The sequence below is a fragment of the Dermochelys coriacea genome, chromosome 1 (genome assembly GCF_009764565.3).
Source record: "Dermochelys coriacea isolate rDerCor1 chromosome 1, rDerCor1.pri.v4, whole genome shotgun sequence".
NCBI lineage: Eukaryota > Metazoa > Chordata > Testudines > Dermochelyidae > Dermochelys > Dermochelys coriacea.
In genome coordinates, this window is record NC_050068.2 from 158,705,588 (window position 1) to 158,728,840 (window position 23,253).

General features: G+C 42.3%; 1 protein-coding gene across 1 annotated transcript; it reads left to right on the forward strand.

The window, feature by feature from the left end:
* Positions 1-36: 36 nt before the first annotated feature.
* Positions 37-23,253, forward strand: LOC119849700 (histone H4 transcription factor-like). Its single transcript, XM_043507055.1, is given in 11 exon segments — positions 37-168; positions 1,736-1,897; positions 3,702-3,925; positions 12,265-12,379; positions 13,465-13,617; positions 14,628-14,705; positions 16,668-16,788; positions 18,615-18,753; positions 22,201-22,316; positions 22,670-22,889; positions 22,891-23,253. Coding segments are annotated over 10 exon segments (1,497 nt in total). The 5' UTR covers positions 37-168; positions 1,736-1,746; the 3' UTR covers positions 23,071-23,253.

The window sequence follows — 23,253 nt, forward strand, 5'->3', positions numbered from 1 at the left end:
AGGCGCCGCCGCCGCCGCCGCTTTGATTGGCTCAGCCGCGGGGCCGCCTGAGCGCGCGGCCGGCCCACCTCGCGTCACGAGGCACGTGAGTCATCCGGGCCAACCGGCGGGAGCCTCGATCCCGCTGCTAGAGCGGCTGAGGTGTGTGTGGGCTCCGGCCGCTCGAAGGTGCTTTCCCGCCCCTGACGTGTGCGCCCGCCCGCGCGCGCGCGCGGCTCGCCCAGCCCGTGTCTGCGTCCGCCCTTGCCCCGCGCGCCGGCTCCGAGCGTCCCAGCCGTGTGCGTGGGGCTAATGAGGAGGGAGGCTCCTGTTAACGTCCGCACTTCGCCCCCCCCCCATCCACAAGTCCCTGCAGCGCGGGGCGGCAGCCGTGGCCGGGGGGTTACGCGCAGTGACGGGCAAAGGGGACGATTTGGACCGTTGTGATTCAGATGCATCGATTGGAGCCGTTCCCGCCGCGGGGACGGCCGTAGCCAGGCGCTGAGGCAGCCCTCCGGAGACCCCGGCCCCGCGGTCCTTTCCCGAGAATAGGGCTTGCTCTGTCCAGCCTTGCTGCAAGTGGCGCTTTCCCGCGGGGGACCTTCTCCCCCGCCCCCCTTGGCAGCGGGCTGGCCCCTGTTGGGTGCAGCCCGGGCTCCATTAAAACAAAGACGAAGGGTCATTCGGAATGTGAATTTGATTTTTTTTGGTTAATTATTCCGAAATCGGGCAACTTGTTCGTTCGGTGTTTGGAAGGCGAAAGGCTGCGTGGGCAGAGTGCGGGGGGGGGGGCGGCGCGGGGCGCGGACTCGGGGCCGCTGTAGGAGCGTCAGCGCGTTCTGGGCCCCGGGTCAGAGTCCCTGCCCCTGAGCCCGACAGTCCGGTGTAACGGCTGAGGTGGCCCCGTGACAATTTCTTAGAGGCACCTTTCTCGGTGTAACGTTTCCAGGTACGTCAGCGGCTTGGGAAGAGGGTAGTTCGTTAACTCGTGTTCCTTTTGCTCGCCCTTTCTCTAGGCACGCTGAGGAAATATGGTCCGCAAATGCATTGAGTACCCATTTCATTCCCTTTCATGATGTTGGCCGAGGGAGAGAAACCGATTTAGGGCCCACTTCCTCACACGTCTGCCTAAGGCCTAGTCTTCACATAGATATTGGGTTGGTATTCTGTTGCTTGGGGATGAGGGTCTTTTACCAGTATATAGTTATACCAGTACAAACCCCTAGTATGAATCCTGGTATACAGGTGCTTATATCAGTATAGCTTAGCCCCCTTCCTGTATGGCAGTGATTCTCACACTTTTTCACTGGTGACCCCTTTCACCTAGCAAGCCTCTGAGTGTGACCCCTCCCCCCAATCAATTAAAAATGCTTTTTAATATGTTTAACACCGTTATAAATGCTGGAGGTAAAGCAGGGTTTGGGGTGGAGTCTGACAGCTTGTGACCCCCCCCAGGCAAGAACTTTGCCGTGCCCTGAGGGGTCCTGACCCTCAGTTTGAGAATCCCTGCAGGAATAAGCTATACTAGTATAAACAGATTTATATCAGTATAACGGTGCCTGCACTTGTGTGTACCGCTTGATATATACCAGTATTATTAAAGAAGTACAACTTTTGTGTGTAGACAAGGCCTGTGTGTGGGCAAGATTAGGCCATAGAGTCTGAAAGATGATATCCACCCAGTTATAAAAAGGTGGTTGTTTTCATAAGAGAAATTTCTGAAAATCTAATAACAAAACTACTCTGTACTTCAAAGGATTTTAAGTAATGGCCCCTGGAAACAAATTCAAGTACTCTGAACTGATATTACTGTGTGAATGGGAAGAATGCCTTTTTGTAGGAAAATGCATGGAGGAATTTTGTGATCACATTGCAGAACACTTGAAAGATTATCAACAACATCGTCTGGAAAGAACAGGTAATATATCTGTCTCATTCACCATACAGATAATATTGCAGTTTTTAAGATTTTTGTACTTTGTGGCCCTGATCTTGCACTGGCTCTGTGCTGATAGAGTGAAGTCAATAGGACTTTATGTGTGTGCTGGTGACTACCTGCAGAGTCACGTTCTCTGTGTGTGTGTGTGTGTGTGTGTGTGTGTGTGTGTGTGTGTGTGTGTGTGTATATATAAATCTCTCCTCTGCTTTTTCCACCAAATGCATCCGATGAAGTGAGCTGTAGCTCACGAAAGCTTATGCTCTAATAAATTTGTTAGTCTCTAAGGTGCCACGGGTACTCCTTTTCTTTTTACTTGCAGGACTGAGGCCTATTTTTGTTTTTTTTTATTTGCATCTGATTTTGCTGGTTTTCTCTTTTTCTAAAGATACAGTACTAAAATAGAAATAATTCTAATGCAGGTGAAGTCATGAATCAGAAGTTTAAACTCAATTTCTTATTGAATTAAGGCTAAAGTGTGGTATGTGTTTTGTTTTTAAATTGGTAGTCTCAAAAAAAAATCTTTAGCTTTCTGGAGCTTGTGTTATTTAAGATTTCTAACTTTAAGGTGGAGGTTGGAGAAATCAACTTAGAGGTAACTTGCCCTTTGGTTGTAACTGTTTTTCTGTGAATAAATAAACAGTATTTACTTGCTCCTGTTGTATATCTTGCATCTTTCTTCTAATTACAGTTACTAACAAGAAAAACTCAGAAGTTGTATCCCACAGAAAATTGTAAGCAGGCTATGTAGACTGTAATAGCAATAGAATAGTAGATATTTTTAATATTGTTACTGTAGCTCTTAGGAATCCTGACCTTTATTCTTAACACTATTTTCACATGTTTAATTTCTGGTGTAGATACTAGACTGAGTTTAATTAAAGGTACAGTAAATGGAAAGTAAAATTGAACCAACAACAATATGCACTCAGTGCCTCCACTATCCAGACTAATGGTATTTTAGCTTATACATAACTAAAAAGCTAATTTTTACAAAATTCTGTATTGGTCCTCTGACACCACTGAGCTTGTCCTGGGTTGCTTTGGTGCTCCAGAATGAGTAATGCTATGATGTTACATCTGTGTAAAACTTACTGGAGTACTGGTCATTAGAGACTCGAGTAATTTATGTGTTAATTTTTGTTTTGTTGCCTTATTACATGCCTTATTTTCCTGCAATTGAATAATTAAAAGTTTGGTTGGCTGTTATACAGGCTGGATTGCAAATTGATTGTAAAATTTGAAAACACAACCAAGAGTTTTGGAGCAAGGACTGTCATTTGCTAAAAGTCCAGTGCTAAGAATCAAGCCTCAAGACTTTTACTATTATCATTTATATTGTGGTAATGTGTGATCAATTATATGCAGTGTTCTTGTAGCCATGTTGGTCCCAGGATATTACAGAGACAAGAATATTACTTTGCCCAACTTGTCTTTTTAATAGTAATCAGTAGCACTGTTCAATAGATCTTACTCAGACGTTCTAAGCCCAGTGCTCTCTTTCTGGGGAAAATTCCACTTGTTAACTTGTTGGGTATACTAGAATTATCTGAGTTTTGAGAAAGTGAAAAATCTTGTTTATTGCTGAGGCTTAAAATCTTCAGATACTTAATGATCTGAACATAGCTGTTATCCATCACTCTACTAGTTTTACCTATGGCTCAGTAGATCATCACCTAAAATGTAAGTAATAGTTATCTTCTGGTACCTTCTTGAAGATTGTCTCACACACTCCCTAATTTAATACAACATTCCATGAAACAGTATTTCTTTTTTTTGTGTTTAGAGCAGTACCGGTGTTGGTGGAGAAATTGTGAATTTTTGGCTACAGGTCCCAGGGAGCTGGTAACCCATGTAAATTTTCATAGTTACCACACCAAGTTGAAATTCTTAGGCTCTCAATTAAGCGCATCGCACCAAGATTGGCCAGCATGTTCCCAGAACAGCCATACCCATAATCAGATACCAAGGATGTCAGAGATATATGCTTGCCATTGGGAGAATTGTGATGTAAGTGAAGTGAATGTTGTTTCCTTTCTTGTCTCCTAACTCTACCTTAACCTTCCCCATCTCCAGGACCTGGAAAAGAGAGGTTTTATCATTTATTATTGAGTGGTGTTCCATTTCATCTTCATATCTTCCACCTTGGGGAGAGGGATTGCTCAGTGGTTTGAGCATTGGCCTGCTAAACCCAGGGTTGTGAGTTCAATCCTTGAGGGGGCCATTTAGGGATCTGGGGCAAAAATTGGGGTTTGGTCCACCTTTGAGCAGGGGGTTGGACTAGATGACCTCCTGAGGTCCCTTCCAACTCTGATATTCTATGATAAGTAGAAGTGGTAATTATTGTGATAGTGTTTACATATAGTATATACTGTATGTAAACACCATTTATTTTAGCATATGCAACCAATTTACTTTAAATCCAAGTATTTTTCCTTTTGTTAGAACTAAAATGACTTTTTTCCCACTGCACTGCTTTTTCTGTGTTTTAGAAATATATCATACAAAATTAGAATATTTCTGGTTACTTTACAAGCTAATGAATATGCCATCAACCTAGTTAAGAGACCCACTGTATTTACTTTGTCCATTTTCTGGAACAAAAATTAGACAAGAACATCTGATATTTTCTCAGACATTGCAGCCTTTTAATGATTCTGGAACAGGGTGGCTCAGAGGATTTGTTAATGAGTCTTTCATCTTTAAGTCACTAATTCAAATCTGACATAGCCTGGGAGTAACTGAAAAATGTCAGTTTCTGACACCTCTTTGGTGGAATATGTAAAATTAACTAGTGGTCTCCATCCAATTCCTAGTGGACCATGTCAGTTTCAAGAGTTGTTTGCGGTGTTGTTGTACCCATGTTAGCTGTTGAAGAGCTCTCGGTAAGCTTGAAAGCTTGTCTCTTTCACCAGCAGAAGTTGGTCCAATAAAAGATATCACCTCATCACTTTGTCTTTCTGTATCAAGAGAACGATTACATTTACACCAATTAATATCCTCTTTGCCAGTGTTAGCATAGTTAGTAATGACTGAATGGGCTCTGAAACTAAACTACCTTTTGCCCCTTAGAAGTATTCATCCTAGCAGAATGGGACCATATTGGTAGGGCAGTGTGGAAAAGCACTGTTTCATCTTTGGCCCCCTAAACTCGGTTCTTGTCAGTGGGCATTATCTTTGAATCCATTGGATTGGAGCCCTGCAAGTGATACTCCATCAGGAAGAGGACTCCTTAGGCATGCCCTTTAGATTGAGAACACTGAGCAAGGTAGGCTTCAGACAACCTTCCTTCACTACTACCTCTTTTTAAAGGTTGTTGCCCCTCTCCAGGTTGGTTTTCATGAAATTTACAAACATCAATCTTTGACTCAAATAGTTTAATAACAAATAAGTAAATTAAGAATAGAGAATCAGATTAAACCAAAGACTTGGCATACAGAACACAGAAACGCTATGAAACTCAGTCTAAAAATCTCATCTAGATAGGTTCACCAAGTTTAATTCTACAAAATTAAAAATAAGCAGACACGTACATTTCTAAAAGAGCTCTCTCTCCCCTTCCTGCCCACCACTCTTTTGGCCTCTCAGCCTTTCAGAGTCGTATGGTTTGAGGAGTCTCAAGTACCTTCCCTCAACTTTCAGTTGTTTCTCTTTATGACCATTTTTCATTGCAAAGGTGTGCCAATTCTGGTTGAGGGTACAAACAATGATCCTGATTCTTCAGTGAAGTCCATGAGATGTCCCCCCATTGACCTCACTGGTTCTCTGCAAAGGCACAAAGGTCTGCCTACATGGAGCTTATTGCTGAATTTAAGTCAGTGTAATGTTTGAACAAATGTACTATCTTGAGGGAGTGGAATAGTTTCCATTCTCTGTACAATGGCTATTGTCCCATGTTTCTATTAACATTCCCCCTATCTAGGACTGGAGGTATTTCCCAATTTCTTCTCTCAAGAAGTAGTATTTCACAAGCCCTTTTATCTTAGTCTGCCTAAAGGGTGACTGGATCCCGGTGCGCTGTCCCCTCTGGCTTGAGATGTTAACCTAGAAGAAAGCTCATTTGTTCCTTTGGCTCTGAATTTAAAGAGACAGTGCTCATATAATTCTTAGATTTCTCTCTTTATGTTAATGCATTTCTACATCAAATAAGAATTATTGACAGATTGGTTTTAATCTGTCACAACAACCTCTACTTGTATAAATAGAGGACTTTAGTCACCAGGGCCTGGATCTACAAAGGAGCCCGTATAACACCTGTGCCACTATGATTCCCAAAACCCTTGCTCGGCTGCTGCCTAACCCTGTAGGTACCTAGAGTCACTCAGTACCTAAATTTTTGCAGTAAAAGTTACTTAGACGCCTATGTTTCTGCCTCTGGGCAAGCACATTGCTGCCTCATTGTAGGTGTTCATGTATTCCAAGGCCAGAAGGGATCATTTTGACCATCTAGTCTGAAAATTATTGGTACAAGTTCTTAATGACAAATGAAATCACAAACCCTGGTTTATAAGGCCAGTGATCTAATCCATGTGCTAGAGGGGCATTATGGTATGGATGCCTATCTGCCATCTAAGCCTCCACGTGAGTCATGACTTAGGAAGATAGGTGTCCCTCTGACTAAATTGCATGTGGCGCTCAATCCAGTAAGTGTGTACATAGGCCACCTAACTCCACACCAATAATGGGGGGTGAGCAGGTAAGGAAAGAATCTTTATCTTTATCCCAGTAGTTAGGGCGCTCACCCAGAATACTGGAGACCAGCAGTTCAAGTCCCCACTGAACTGTAATGATTCTCACTCTTTCTCTGGCCAAATTAATATTCAGTTATTTAAAGTGGAACAACTTCAAAAGGAAAGAATGAGGGAAATCCACATAATAGTCACATGAGAACATGTACCTGAGAGGTGGCAGATCCCTTGTTCAAATACATTTTCACTGGGCAGAGGCAAGACTTGAACTGGGGTTCCCATCCACGCAGTGTTTCTGTGCAGAGTTGGTGGCCTCAGATCATATCTACCAGATAAGGCCCACATGTGACATAGGCCGAGGAATGCCTATCTTCTCTCAGTTTGTGGATCACAAGCAGAAACAGACACCTCCCTGCAGCCCAGAATTAAGCACTTATCTCCATGACAAGGGTGAAGCTTGGATTCCCCTCTCATTGGCATCTCCCATTGACTAGCTTAAGCAGTTCCCCGCCTAGTGTGCTGAGTTTTGTGGGTGGCCTTAGGCACCTATCTCTCCCCATTCATTGTATAGGAATTCTTAGGTGCTTAACTCAAGGTTTGTGGATCATAGTGTTGTTCTTGTGGTTTTCTAGGCATCTAAGTCTCTTTGTGGATCTGGGCCCAATGTGTGAAATATAAAACCTTTCACAAACATTAATTTCTCTTTAAAGTGAAAACCAAAACAGATATAATTCATTACTGTATCATAAGATAATTGGTTGTATAGCTTGACCTGCAAGTTCCATTTCCAATGAACCCCATAACTTGGGGAAGTTATTTTTCCCATGGTGATTGTTGTTTTTAAAATATAAAGGTTAAAAAAAAAAAAGTCCTTGTGGATGTACATACTAGAACAGATCTTGTATGTTGCTAGGCTTTTAATTTTAAGAAATACAGTACCAATAAAACTCGGAGATCTCACATTTTTTCAGGCCAGGAATCAAAAGCCTCCCTGGTTGTGCATGTCAGGAAACCGGTTCTCTTTTCTAGAACATCTATTTAAAAAAAAAAAAACAAACAAACCCTTAACGTTTATGGGAGTTGTTCTGATGGGGTAGTAACTTCATTTTCCGTTAGCATATAATCAGTTTTTGTGGGTAATTGGCATTTTTTGTATGTTTTTTTCCACTTATTAAGATGAAATATACCCTTTAATTTTATTTTTCTATATGTAGCACTTGGCTAAATCTTTCTATACATGTTCCTTCAAGCTTAAACTGCTGTTTTGAATTTTATTAATTAAAACAGTGTTTCCCAACCTGGTAGGCAGGCTAGACTAGTCCAGAAAGGTGAGGTAAGATGCAAAACAAAAGAGAAGACAGTGGGTGCAGGGAAAGCTGCTAACTTCTTCCACTCCTATTGCAAATGTGCTCCCATAGCTATGGATAAAGTCCTCCTTGAAAATCACCCATTTTGCCTCCCAGCTTATGTGGTGGCTTCTGATGTATCAAACTGCAGATCAACTCAATGGTACAAACTATCTGGCTCAGGCAGCAGCTCTTAAATTTCTCTCTGTCTCCTCTACTGCAGCAACACTTAAATCTAAAGTTACTGAGGTGATGTGCAACACGCCACCTATGCCTACTCTGAGGAGCCTGCACTAGTAGGTTTCTGGTGAATGGGAGAATGTAGCGGGGGAAGCAAAAAAATAAGGAAAAAGAAAGAAACTAGGGAAAAAGAAGAGATAGGAAAAACAATTTTAAAAAATGAGAATAGGTAAAGAAATATGGAGAGTCAGTGACAACTGTACCAGGGCATGGTGCAATGGGATGGTGAGGGCTCCTATTTGCTAACCCATCAGAAAAGGGGGCTTCCAATAAAAGAAAGTCAGGAGCCACTGGACTAAAATAGACTGACTTTATCTTCAAGCTACAACAATTAAGGCAAAAAAGAAAAGGAGTACTTGTGGCACCTTAGAGACTAACAAAACTTCAGGGGGGAGGGATACCTCAGTGGTTTGAGCATTGGCCTGCGAAACCCAGGGTTGTGAGTTCAATCCTTGAGGGGGCCATTTAGGGATCGGGGCAAAAATTGGGGATTGTGCCTGCTTTGAGCAGGGGGTTGGACTAGATGATCTCCTGAGGTCCTTTCCAACCCTGATATTCTATGATTCTATGAACTTTATTTGAGCATAAGCGTTCGTGAGCTACAGCTCAAATAAATTTGTTAGTCTCTAAGGTGCCACAAGTACTCCTTTTCTTTTTTGCGAATACAGACTAAAACGGCTGCTACTCTGAAACCAACAATTAAGGCCAAATTCAGGATCTGGTATATGTGGTAGCAACTCTAGTATGTTCAAAATTAGGGCTGTCAAACAACTAAAAAAATTAATTGTGATTAATCGTGCAATTAATTGCTCCGTTAAAGAATAATAGAATACTATTTTGATGTTTTCTACATTTTCAAATATTTTTATTTCAATTACCACACAGAACACAAAGTGTACAGTGCTCACTTTATATTATTTTTAATTACAAATATTTGCAAAGTAAAAAACAAAAGAAATAGTATTTTTCAATTCACTTAATACAAATAATATAGTGCAATCTCTTTATCATGAAAGTTGAATTTACAAATGTAAATTATGTACAAAAAATAACTGTACTCAAAAAACAAAACAATGTAAAACTTTAGTCTACAAGTTTACTCAATCCTACTTCTTGTTCAGCCAATCGCTCAGAAAAACAAGTTTGTTTACATTTGCAGGAGATAATGCTGCCTGCTTCTTGTTTACAATGTCACCTGAAAGTGACAACAGGTGTTTGCATGGCACTGTTGTAGCTGGTGTCACAAGATATTTACATGCCAGATGAGCTAAAGATTCATATGTCCCTTTGTGCTTCAGCCACCATTCCAGAGGACATGCGTCCATGCCTATGACGGATTCTGCTCAATAACAATCCAAAGTAGTGTGGACCGACGCATATTCATTTTCATCATCTGTCAGATTCCAACAGCAGAAGGTTGATTTTTTTTTTTCTTTTTTTGGTGATTCAGTTCTGTAGTTGTCGCATTGGAGTGTTGCTCTTTTAAGACTTCTGAAAGCATGCTCCACATTTCATCCCTCAGATTTTGGATGGCACTTCAGATTGTTAAACCTTGGGTTGCGTGTTGTAGCTATCTTTAGAACTCTCATGTTGTACTGTGACGTTCCCCTGGTGTTATCCGGATCGGTGATCTGCTACGTCACTTCAGTCCTTGACTCTGGAAGCCAACCTACCCTGCTCTGCTGTGAGAATCTCCTGGGCTGTTCACGCACAGTCTCTGGCTTGTAAGCTGCTCCTTGGATTGTGCAACCGAATGACACTAGCCAATATCTCCGGTCCTAGGCACAACCCTAGCCAGTTGGAGAACACTTCAATCTCTCTGGTCACTCGATCACAGACCTAAGAGTGGCTATACTTCAACAAAAAAGCTTCAAAAACAGACTCCAACGAGAGACTGCTGAATTGGAATTAATTTGCAAACTGGATACAATTAACTTAGGCTTGAATAGAGACTGGGAATGGATGAGTCATTACACAAAGTAAAACTATTTCCCCCTGGTATTTCTCCCTCCCACCCCACCCCCCACTGTTCCTCTGATATTCTTGTTAACTGCTGGAATTAGCCTACCTGCTTGTCACCATGAAAGGTTTTCCTCCTTTCCCCCCCCTGCTGTTGGTGATGGCTTATCTTAAGTGATCACTCTCCTTACAGTGTGTATGATAAACCCATTGTTTCATGTTCTCTGTGTGTGTGTGTATATAAATCTCTCCTCTGTTTTTTCCACCAAATGCATCCGATGAAGTGAGCTGTAGCTCACGAAAGCTTATGCTCTAATAAATTTGTTAGTCTCTAAGGTGCCACCAGTACTCCTTTTCTTTTTGCGAATACAGACTAACACGGCTGCTACTCTGAAACCTCCATCTTGCAGTGTCCAGTTATGAGCACTGGACGCTGCAAGCTTATATGAGTTTGTCAATTTAACAAAGAAATTGATATGTACCAAGCTTGTTATCCCAAGGGGAGTCTCTGACACACTTCAAATGCACTGCTTCAGGTAGAATAAACAAACAGATTTATTAACTATAAAGATAGATTTTAAGTGGTAAGTCAAAGCATAACAAGTTGGATTTGGTCAAATGAAATAAAAACAAAACGCATTCTAAGCTGATTTTAACACTTTCAGTGCCCTTACAAACTTAGATGGGTCTCACCACAGGCTGGCTGGATGCCCTTCAGCCAGATTCTCCCCTTTGAAAAGCGCTTCAGTTGCTTGGTGGTGATATCTGCAGATAGAGGTGGAGGAGAGAGGAAAGTATGGCAAATGTCTCTTCCTTTTATCATGTCCTTTCTTCCCTCTTGACTTTGCCTCCTCCTCCCCCCCCCCCCCCCCCCCGACCCTTCAGATTCAGGTGAGCATTACCTCATCACAGTCCCAAACTGACCAAAGGAAATGGGTGACTCAATCGAGAGTCCAACAGATCCTTTGTTGTTGCCTAGGCCAGTGTCCTTTGTTCCTGTGGGTCTGGGCTGATTTGTCCCATAGGTGCCCTGATGAGGTGTGAACTGCTTCTCTGTTCTTGGAGAGTTTTTGCCTGGGCTTGCTTTAAGCCATGAGGACACATGTTCAGCCTCATAACCATATACATGAAATTACAACCTATAACATTACTATAACAAAGATTACTACTATAACATTATTATAACAGTGCACAGTGCATCATGAGCCTTCTGAAGACATTCAACATGACAAACTTTGCATTAGATACCACACAATCATATTATAAGGATGAACGTGGGGGTGCTGGGTGTTCCTGCAAGGTTCAGAACATCACAGGTACCTTCTTTGCATTTTGTCAAATCTGAAGTGAAAGTGTTCTTAAAACGAACAACATGTGCTGGGTCATGACTATAACATGAAATATACGGCAGAATGTTGGTAAAACAGAGCAGGGGACATACAATTCTCCCCCAAGTAGTTCGGTCACAAATTTAATTAACACTACTTTACTTTTTTTTTTTTTTTTTTTTTAAATGAGCGTCATCCACATATGTCCTCTGTAATGGTAGCTGAATAAGAAGTAGCACTGTGTGGACTTGTAGGTTCTAAAGTTTTACATTGTTTTGGTTTTTGAGTGCAGTTCTGTAACAAAATTCTGGGTTTATTTATGGGTTGCATTTATGGGTTGCATTTTCATGATAAAGAAGTTGCACTTCAGTGCTTGTATGAGGTGAATTGAAAAATACTATTCCTTTATCATTTTAAGTGCAAATATTTGTAATAAAAATAATATAAAATGAGCACTGTATACTTTGTATTCTGTGTTGTAACTGAAATGAATATTTTTGAAAATGTAAAAAGTCCAAAAATATTTAATAAATATCAATTGGTATCCTATTGTTTAAAAGTGCAATTAATCACAATTAATTTTTTAATCGTGATTAATTTTTTAGTTAATTGCATGAGTTAACTGAGATTAATCGACAACCCTGTTCAAAATTTCTTCCATAGATGAGACACCATTTACTCTGTGTAAATTCTCTAGAAATCACTTCAATCAGTGTGTTTTTTGTTTTTTGACATTTGGTTTCCTGCCAATACTATCCATCATTTCCATGGTTCCATTTTGTCCTCAGGTTACCTACAACAACCCAGAATGGTTTTATCGGCATGTTGCCATGCATGCATACTCTACTGAGAAAGAAAACATTCCAAGTAACAAGAAAGCTGTTTTTTGTTGTCACTGGAAAGGTAGCTCACATTCTATCTTTAATTTACAAAATATGAAATATTGCCCTAATAATATCATTGCCACTATTAAATTTACTGTTTCATGAAGCACAGCAATATGTTAGATATCTTCCTACAGCCCTTTTCCAGCAATCTTAAATAAAGTACTTTACCTACATTGTATGCTCCCTGATTAATTTAAATGGATTACACTAGCAATGCCAAATCACTTTATTAAAAGCCTAGTATGCCAGAGTCCAGTCTTTCAAGGTTCTGATCGCCCTCAATTCCCATTTGACCTCAGTGGGAGTTGAAAACTTTCAGCACCCACAGGCTTGGGGTCCTACATTGAAGGCATGTTTTTGAGCTTAGAGTAACAATTTTGCAGCCCTAAAACTTTTTCACACTTTGTAAAAATGCAAAAACAGTAATTTAATGGGCATTCTGCACATAACTTCACTGGGAATTTTGCCTAAGTGATCCCAGTGATCCCCAAACTATGGGGCATGCCCCCCTAATAGGGGCATTGAGGAATGTTCAAGGGGATGCGTGGTGGGGCCCAGGCCAGCCTCCACAGGAGGCGTGGAGGGAGTGCTATCCAGCCCTGCTCTGCCCCCAGCCTAGCTCCAGTGCCAGCCACAGCTCCATTCCAGCTCTGCCCTCATTCCCCCTCTGCCCCACCTCCAGGTCAGCTCTGCCTCTAGCTCCTCCCCCATCCTCAATTCTGTCCCCAGCTCCGCCGTCAGCTCGGGCTCCTTTGCTGAGGTAATCTTGGCTGAGGAGTAATGTGGGGGTTGGGGGTCGTAGACGGGAAAGGTTTGGGCAACACTGGCGTAAACCAAGGCCCACTGAAGTCACTGGGAATCCTTCCATTGATTTTTAGTAGGCTTTAGAACAGGCCCTGTGTAGCATTTGCAGAACTGAACTCTTTGTAGTGTTTGCAGTAGTAATGTTCTGACTTTTCCTAAAAACATTTTAGTTGTGCTCATCTAAAAATGTATTGGTGGACTATATATAATACAATCTTTCCTGTTTGTACTCAACAGAAAGTAAAGTGCTCATGTGCAGCTGTTCTGTAATCTTACGTAGTGTGTGTTTTTTTTTAGATTGTTCAGGAACTTTTAAAGGAAAGCATAAGCTTTGGGATCACTTAAGAACCCACACTCAAGAAAGAGTGGTGGCCTGTCCCTCTTGTGGAGTGATGTTCTCCAATAATACCAAGTTTTTTGATCATGCCAAGAGACAGGTTTCAGAGGATCGTAAGTGGATTTGCTCTATTTCCGAGTTTACATTTATTTAGGGATTTACTTTTGGGCTGCTTTATAACAGCACATATATAACATCTCCTTATTATTTTTCAGAAGTGTCAATTAAATGCAAAATTGACTTCAGGAAGGAAATTATCTTCCTGAAGCATGGAAGTACTTTTGGCTTTGCAATGATTGCTTGACATAAATGATGAATTGGGGTAATGGGGGAAAGAGGGAGAGCACTCACAGATGCATATTTAAAAATAGTGGGCTTTCCACCTGACAGTTGTGGCATTACATTGTAAGAATAGAGATTGCTTCTGACTCCATGCCCATGGCTTCTCAGGGCAACTGCATTCCACTGGAACAATGAAACTGATGACAAATAGGAGAGGCTGTTGAATGCCAGAGACAGAACTCTTACAGGAGCTGGACTTAAATTATGGAATTCACTTGTGAAAGTGATCTGAATAATCATGGAACTAAATGCAACACGCTCTTGAGCTTTCAGAACTTTCAGCACTTTCAGAACTAAATGCAACACGCTCTTGAGCTTAGATTTTACTCAATATGTTCTTCACTGCATCATACTCTCCTACCCCCCCTTCAACAAATTATAAACTAATCAGGATATTTTTCCTACAGGCCAGGAAGGAAGAGAGAGATTTTTGTTTTGTTTTTTTAAATACTTGGAAAGTGCTCAGGTACTATGGATGCTATGGTAATGGGGTCTATATAAGTACTCAAACCATAAAGCTCAAAAATTTGGCAGGTTTCAAACTGTTAATATTTTAACAGATTAATTTTACTACTGACAAGACAATAATGTATTGCTAATTAAAATTCTGCAATTACCCTAAACCAGATTTTTTCTGAAAACCATCAGGAATACAAAATAATACTGAAATTGTCCCACTGCTGTCAGTTTAGTGATCAAATTGACAACCCTAATCTATGTGTTTTAAAAATAGATCAATAAATATCTCTTGTATCACTGATCGGTTCCCATTAAATTTCAGAACAAGTATTTGTTTGTCAGAATTGTGACAAACACTTTGCAAATGAGAGGTTACTACGAGACCATATGAGAGGACATGGTGAGTCAGAGCTTTTTAAAATAAATTTTCCACTAAACTGTAGCACAACCATAGCTAGATGATGGTATTATTAAGATATCTTTTCATAGGTCAGCTGAGAGAAGCAGTATATAGACTCAAGGCAATTATGATACAATTGTAGAAAAACAGAAGTCTTACTATCAGATAGATAGTCCATATGAGATGGGTTTTCTCCTCTTCTCATGCTTTGATAAATAAAGGGGTGTAGCTTCCTTTGATGAACATCCAGCCAGCCAGTTAGCTGTAAAATCCCTCTTGGTGATGGTTCTCTACTTGCTTTACCTATAAAGGGTTAAAAAGTCCCCCTGGTAAAGGAAAAAAAAGTGGGCACCTGACCAAAAAAGCCAATGGGAAGGCTAGAACATTTTAAAATTGGGGAAAAAAACTTTCCCTTGTCTGTTGTTCTCTCTGGGCTGCAGGGACGTGGAGCAGCAATGCTATAAGCAGGAATGCTGTGTAAGGTTTGAACCAGGTATGAAAAATTCCATACCTAGAAGGAATCATTTGGATAGGGAATGTTTAGATAAACGTGATCAGGTTTATTTTGGCTTGTGGATCTCCTCTGTGCTAATCCCCGATACTTTTGTTTGCTTATAACCTTTAAGATGAACCCCCAAGAAAGCTATTTTGGGTGCTTAACTTTTTTTGAATTGCTTTTTTAAAATCTAGTAATAGCCTAAGTTCCAGATGTATTTTTTTTGTTTTTAATAAAATTTACCTTTTTTAAGAATGGAATTTGGTTGTTGTATCCTAAGAGGTTTGTACCTATGCTATTTGATTAGCTGGTGGCAACAGCTAATTTCCTTTGTTTTCTTCTCAGCTCTTCCCGGGGGGGGGGGGGGGTGAAGGGGCTTGAGGGTACCCCACAGGGAGGAATTCCCAAGTGCTCCTTCCTGGGTTAAAGGGTTTTTTTTGCATTTGGGTGGTGACAGCGTTTACTAAGCCAAGATTAGAGAAAAGCTGTAACCTTGGGAGTTTAATACAAGCCTGGAGTGGCAAGTATTAATTTTTAGAATCCTTGCTGGTCCCCACCTTCTGTACTCAAAGTAGCAGAGTGGGGATTCAGCCTTAACGCTGCCCACTTGTTTAGGACTTTCTCCTCTTCATGTCCTCACTTGAGTACAAAGTTTGAGTATTACAATTCTCTCTTAGGGTTTGCCTTCATGGGGAGGTTATTCTGGAGTAAGATAGGGTATAAATTTAAAGTGCTAAAGCTATTGTGGAATATGAGTGACTTTCTGTAACTTAGTTTAATTAACTTTCCAAGTGGATTAAGCTCAATAAGAAAAGGGCACTCTTATTCTGGGATAAGAGAGTCCACATATGGAGCAATCTAGCAGTAGCTAATGAGGAATAGCTTATTCTTCAGTTGTTGTTCTGGTCAATTTCTCCATCCAGACAAGCGGTTAGCATGAGCACATTATACCAACCATACATATTTTATATTGGCTGCCCATAAAGCGTCAGATTATAAAATAACACATTTGTTTAAACTCCCACCAAAATGTAGATCCTGCCTACATTCAAAATTTCCTGTTGCATGCGCTCTCAGAATATCCACCTTTTACGAATTCCCACTATTGTGCCATAAGCAAGTAGGCAATTATGCCTTTGTTTTACTAAGCCCTAGAGAGTGAAACAAACTCCCCCTTCCCCTCTGAAATTTGTTTCTCTCTCCATCTACCTTTTGAAAATATCTCAAAATGCCTTTTCACATGCATGTTTATTGGAATGCCCACTGTTTGGCCCATATTTATTACCCCTCCGTTCTCTTTCTTTTCTCCTCTTTTTTCTTATGCACTGTATACCCAAATTAGCTTTAGTTGTTAATTTTAGTGTGAATGGGTTTTTCTAAATGTTTTTATCATATTGCACCACAGACTGAGTGTCTTGGCAAAGGAGTGACATAGAAATAAAATAAAAGTATTGTTATTTCTCCAGTTACCCATGTTGCATGTCCATTTTGTGACATGGTATGTACAAGTGTCTCCTCTCTGAAAGCGCACATCAGATTCCGACACTGTGATGAACGCCCTTTCCACTGTGATCTCTGTGAATGTAGGTAAGAAGATTTGGAACTCTTAGCTAATCAACAAAAGTGTGGAAATAATTCAGTGTTCAATGAATGTAAGAGGTAACAAAGATAAGAAACTTTCAACCCTTAAAATAGCCACCCTTTGCTCAAAAAAATAAATAAATAGGTAGTCTGATGTATTAGCCTGCTGGAACACATAAAGGCACTTCTTGAACTTATGGTGGAAGTAGGATTCATACTCGGTTTCTTAGTGCCAAAAGATGTCTTCCAGGTAAGACTATGCATACCGTAAGAAAAGGTCATCAATGATCAATTTAGGCCATATTTAGGAACCATTTACCCGCTCAACTGGGCAGCTGCAAGGGTTACTGGATATTTCTGAAAAAGAAAAGGAGTACTTGTGGCACCTTAGAGACTAACAAATTTATTAGAGCATAAGCTTTCGTGAGCTACAGCTCACTTCATCGGATGCATCCAATGAAGTGAGCTGTAGCTCACGAAAGCTTATGCTCTAATAAATTTGTTAGTCTCTAAGGTGCCACAAGTACTCCTTTTCTTTTTGAGAATACAGACTAACACGGCTGCTACTCTGAAACCTGGATATTTCTGAGAGTCAGATGCTCCTCTTCTGAATTGGCCTCCTGCTGCTGGATCATCTTACCCATTTCCTATCAGCTACCTCTCTTTTTCTGCTCCCCACCTGATTCTTTAACTTTCTGGTGGCTCTCACAACCTTCTTTACTTTTTTCAGTTCAATCAAAGGGAACACTGACGGTGGCATCGCTGTTGGAGCAAAGGGAGCAGGGCATAATGATATGATACTCACATAAGTAAGCAGGGGTCGAATTAAATAGGGCCTTGAAAGGGAGAATAAGAAGTTTAAACCTGATGCAGGGATGGATTCCAGGAGAGGTCAGATAAACGGATAACACTTTCATGTGCACGTTTTAGGTAGACTGCAGGGAGTAATATGAATATTGGAGGGACTAGAGCGGAGGAAGTTGCTCTTATTACGACAACAGTTGATCAGCGCATGGACAAGAGTTTGAGGACAGAGAGGCATGGATGGATCGTTGAAAAGTTATTGTTGGAAATGTGGCAATATTTGGACCTAGCCTGGATGCCTAGGAAGAAAGTAGAATCAGAGATTACGCCCAAACCATAATAATGAGAATGTTGGAAGTATATTCATTGTCAGAGCCAGGAATAGAACCTCAGAATCTGTGACTCCCACTCCTGTGCTTCAACTGCTAGATCACGGTTTCTCAACTTGTGGGTCAGAACCCAACACTGGGTACCTAGAATGTTTCCAAAGGTCACATGGCAGCTCCTGTTGTATGAGGCTGGTGGGATCGCCTCCCTGCTCCAGGTACTGAAACCTTTGGGGTCCCAGCACCGCTCAGGTTTGGCCTAGCTGTTATGACAGGAGTCTGGGTAGGCCAAATTTGAGTAAGTGGCACTGCAACCCCATGAGCCAGATCACAACTCCACTCAGACTAATTTGGTCTAGTCGGGGGCAGAGCCAAACCTGAGTAGCGCTGCAATCCCTGAGGTTGCAAAGCCTGGAGCTGAGAGCCAAGCCCAGTGAGCCCCACAGCACAGGAGCTGCCACTGTGGGGTGAGTGCTGGGCAGGACCCAGCCCCCTCTCCCCCAGGTGGGGAGGGGGAGGATCCAACCAAAACCATCCCAGGGCCTCCAACCCAGACTATTTACTGGGTTGCAACAGGCCATAAACATTTTAAAAGGGGTCCTGAGCCCAAAAAAGTTGAGATCCACTGTACTAGACCACACCCTCTCAGCTATTTTTGCTGTTGTTTGAACAGTAAAAGTAATTTTTCACCTGTATCCTCAGTTTTAAGAATGCTTATGATCTTCATAAACATGTTGAAACACACAATGATTCAAATGCCTACAGCTGCGATGTAGAAGGATGTGTTTTTACTTCACGGACTTCACAGATCTTGAAACAGCATTACAAGAGAGCACATATGGTGGGTATTAAAAAAGTAGACTGAAGTATTTTTAATAGACAGTAGGGGCTGATTTTCAAAATGCATGTGTTTGTCTAAATACCTGACTTGTGCTTGCATCTAGGCTATTTGGGTGCATAAATTAACTGTATACAGTTGTATGTTCCCAATCTTGAAAACTTGGCCAATATCATGTTTTTCTTTCCTGTAAATCAAGCTATTCCTAGCTTGAGAAACAAAATATTTGAAGGAATATACTTCTATATCAATTTATTGCACTCTGTCCCTAGAACTAGTACAGCACACTAAAACAGAACTAGAACTGGTACATATTTATTACGTGGTTTTGAACTTGTCTGAGTTATAATCAGGGTCTGGCAAATGGGGCCCGCACCCAGGGTGCTATAGCCAGGGGGTCACCACAAGGGGCTCGGGCTTCCCTTGGCTGACTGTGGCTGGACTCTTCTCTTCTCCTGCCCCTCCCCTGCGCTGGGCCAGAAGGCTTCTCCGAGCCCCTGTCCCCTTGGGCCCCTCCCACACTCACTCAGCCAGCCGGGGAACCCAGAGCTGTGCAGCCCACCACTCGCTGCCCGGAGTGGAGCCAAGTCTCTCCCTGCCTGTGGCCCTGCGCTGCTCAGTCTCTGGTTGGGGTCTGGCCGGGCTGGTGCCAAGAGGAGCAAAACTTCCACGTGAGTGAGGGGAGGGCGGGCTGAGCTCATGGGCTGAGCGGGAGGGGAGGGGGGACTTAAAATGACAGCGTGCTCACTGGTTTCAGTGTGGTAGCCATGTTAGACTGTATCAGCAAAAAGAACAGGAGTACTTGTGGCACCTTAGAGACTAACAAATTTATTTGAGCATAAGCTTTCGTGGGCTAAAACTCACTTCATTGGATTCTCACTCTCTCATACTTCCCTAACATGCACACACACACGAACTGGCTCTCACATACGCTCTGTCTCTCACACACACAGTCTCGCACTCCCCAACACACACTCTGTCTCTCACACTATCCCCCAACATACAGTCACAGGGCCATCCTTGGGCATATGCAGAATACGTAGCTGCGTAAGGTATCATATAATTTAGGGCACCATTAAATTTGGCATGCTGCATATGAGGTGCTGGCTCTACTGGCCAGCCCTCCTGCTCTGCCCCTGGCCTGCCCCCATTTAACCCTTTCCCCCAAGCCTCTGCCCCATCCCTTCCTGCTCCACCCCTTCCCCTAAGCCCCCACATTGAGTGACGCGGCTCGTGGGATTAGTGGGGGTACTGGAGCTGGCAGAAGGGGTCGGGCCCACTCCTGCACGTGGCAGCTCAGCGGGAAGCAGAGTGACCTGGCCCCAGCCTGCTCCACTCTGCCAGCTCCCAGCCGCGTTGCTCCACTTCCTGCTGCCACTGCTGGTGAGTGTAGGGCGGGCCTGACCCCTTCCTCCAAGCCCTCTCCCCCAGGCGACAGGGCTGGGAGAGTGGAGCGGGCTGGGGCTGGCCTGCTCTGCTTCCTGCTGCCACCGGGGGGCGGGCGCAAGTCCTGCTGCCAGCGCCAGGCCCCCCACTAATCCCCCACGCTGCCCTGCTGCTGCTCCTCACGGCCCTGCAGCCCTTGAGCGTAATGCCCCCCCCCCCCGTGTAGAGCGGGCTTGCCCCCACAGCAGGGTGGCCGCTTCCCCCTCAAGGGGGGTGCAGGTGCTCGGGCTGCATAGGGCACCACTATAGGTAGGCACGACCCTGCACAGTCTCGCACACAGACTGGCTCTCTCACCCACATACACTCTGCCTCTCACAGTCCCCCAACACGGATTGTCTCACACAGTCTCACAGCCCCCCAACACACACTTGCACACAATCCGCCAACACACAGTCTCACACACACTGGCACTCTGTCTCTGTCACACACTGGCTTTCTCTCTCTCTCTCTCTCTCTCACACACACGTGTTGTTGTTACTGCTTGATACTTCCTGTCAAAATGCTCATGGTGAGCCTGGAGTGGCTAGGGCCTGCTGGAGGGCCGTGGGCTGTGGCAAGATGCAGCCCCCATGTGACAGCGCGAAGCCTGCCTTGAGCCGCAGGCCAAGCCCCAGGCACCACAGGTCACTGCAGCAGCACAGAAGTAAGTGTGGGAATACACCATATACCATACCACCTGCACTTCTGCTGATAGTGCCCTCGGAATTTGTTAGTTGTAGCAGTTACTCATTGTGACGTTATCTGATTAAAACATGATTTATTTGAGCATAAGCTTTCGTGGGTAAAAACCCCACTTCTTCAGATGCATGGAGTGAAAATTATATATGCCATCATGTGCCAGCAATGCCCCTCTGCCATGTACATTGGTCAAACTAGACAGTCTCTGTGTAAAAGAATAAATGGACACAAATCAGACATCAAGAATTATAACATTCAAAAACCAGTTGGAGAACACTTCAATCTCTTTCGTCGCTCGATTACAGACCTAAAAGTTGCAATTCTTCAACAAAAAACTTCAGAAACAGACTCCAATGAGAGACTGCTGAATTGGCATTAATTTGCAAACTGGATACAATTAATTTAGGCTTGAATAGAGACTGGGAGTGGATGGGTCATTACACAAAGTAAAACTATTTCCCCATGTTTATTCCCGCTCTCCACCCCCCACCGTTCCTCAGACGTTCTTGTCAACTGCTGGAAATGGCCCACCTTGATTATCACTACAAAAGGTTCTCTCTTCCCCCCCCCCCCCCCCCCGCGCTGTCCTGCTGGTAATAGCTCCCCTTAAGTGATCTCTTGTTACAGTGTGTATGGTAACACCCATTGTTTCATGTTCTCCGTGTATATAAATCTCCCCACTGTATTTTCCACTGAATGCATCCGATGAAGTGAGCTGTAGCCCACGAAAGCTTACGCTCAAATAAATTTGTTAGTCTCTAAGGTGCCACAAGTCCTTCTTTTCTTTCAGTCAAAGTAAGTGGCTCATCATGGGACACTTAACTCACAATGGAGCATGGGAGACACCCATCTACACTGAATGGACTTTCCTGTGGACATTCCATATGAAGTATAGGTAATGGCCTGGAGGTGATGAGGGGGCGAGGGAGAGCCCAAGGAGCCCATAGGAGCCGGGGTGACGGGGGGGGGGGACAGGAGGTGCCAAAATACAAGTTCGCCCAGGGCACCATTTTCACTAAGGCTGACCCTGGTTATAATGACTGATGTATTGCAATCCAGTACTGTCCAGCTGATGTTTGTTTAAGCTGCAGTTGCTTGACGGAAAGCCATAGACCAATAAAGACTGAGGTATCTGCAGTATAGTTTTAGATCAGAGAACTGCAATATTCAGTGGAGGTTATCTATCAAAAATGCGTACTTAGAAAATAATGCAAATATTACAGGACTATAACATATAGTTAATATTAAATTTTTCTTACTTTAATTTTACTCTTTGTATTTATCATCAACCTCAGTTACTGATTTCCACACCATCTTTTCCTCAGAGTAATGGCAATCTAAAATATAAATGTCACATCTGTCAGAAATGTTTTTCTTGGTGTTACACCTTGACTCTGCATCTTCGCAAGGCACACAAACTCAGCTATCATTCTCGCTTCAGGTATGTTATCAATTCTTACCCAAAGCAAAAAATGAAATATTTTTTTCCTGGGGTGGGGGGGTGTTATTACTATCTAATTCTCAATTTAGAGAATGAGGAGCTCTTCTAATAAAATATATTATGAATAGCTATCTCGTCCATGTATGTTCACAAAGTAGTTAGTGCCATTATGTTTGTTTCTTTGCATAAATTTCATTTCCTTTAATTACCATTTTATAAGTTGCAATTTATGACCTGCGTTTTAAATGCTAGCCGTTTGGGTTTAGTATGCATTTTTGTAATTTTTTATTTGTATGCATGTATATAAAGCTACATTAATTTTTATTTTCATTACTTCCATTTTATTCTCTTAGATACAAAGATGATGATGATGGGTACTTGAGGCTGAATGTAGCAGTTTATAATGCTGTCATGGGTTTAGATCAGGGTCTTGAGAACAAGATGGCACCAAAGAAGCCTTCAGTAGTTCAAAACAGTACTGGAAAAGAGAGCTATGCCTCTTGCGAAAGAAGCCATTCATTAGTGGAACTACATTCCACAAGATGTCAGAGATGGTCACAAAATACTGCAGAAGAAGGTTATTGTGGAATTGGAGACCTCCATTAAGGAGCCAGTGTATTTTGAAGTTCAAACTGCACCACAGTCATCTGAAAGCTCTGCTGCTCCCTCTGAACTTGATGAAGCAATGACATTGAATAGAAAGGAAAAAATAATAGAAATTGCAATGGGCTTGGGAATTCAGATTGCTGTTTAAGAAAAATGCATTTTCTTGGATTTTACCTTGGTCCCTATTTAGTACTCCTGGAAGAGTTCATTATTTTAACTAAATATGACATTTACAAAGAGTCTGCATTGTTTTCACTTGTCACATTTTGTATGTAACATTGTGTATGTATTTGTTAAATATGCTAAATAAACTAAATGTATTTTATCTGAA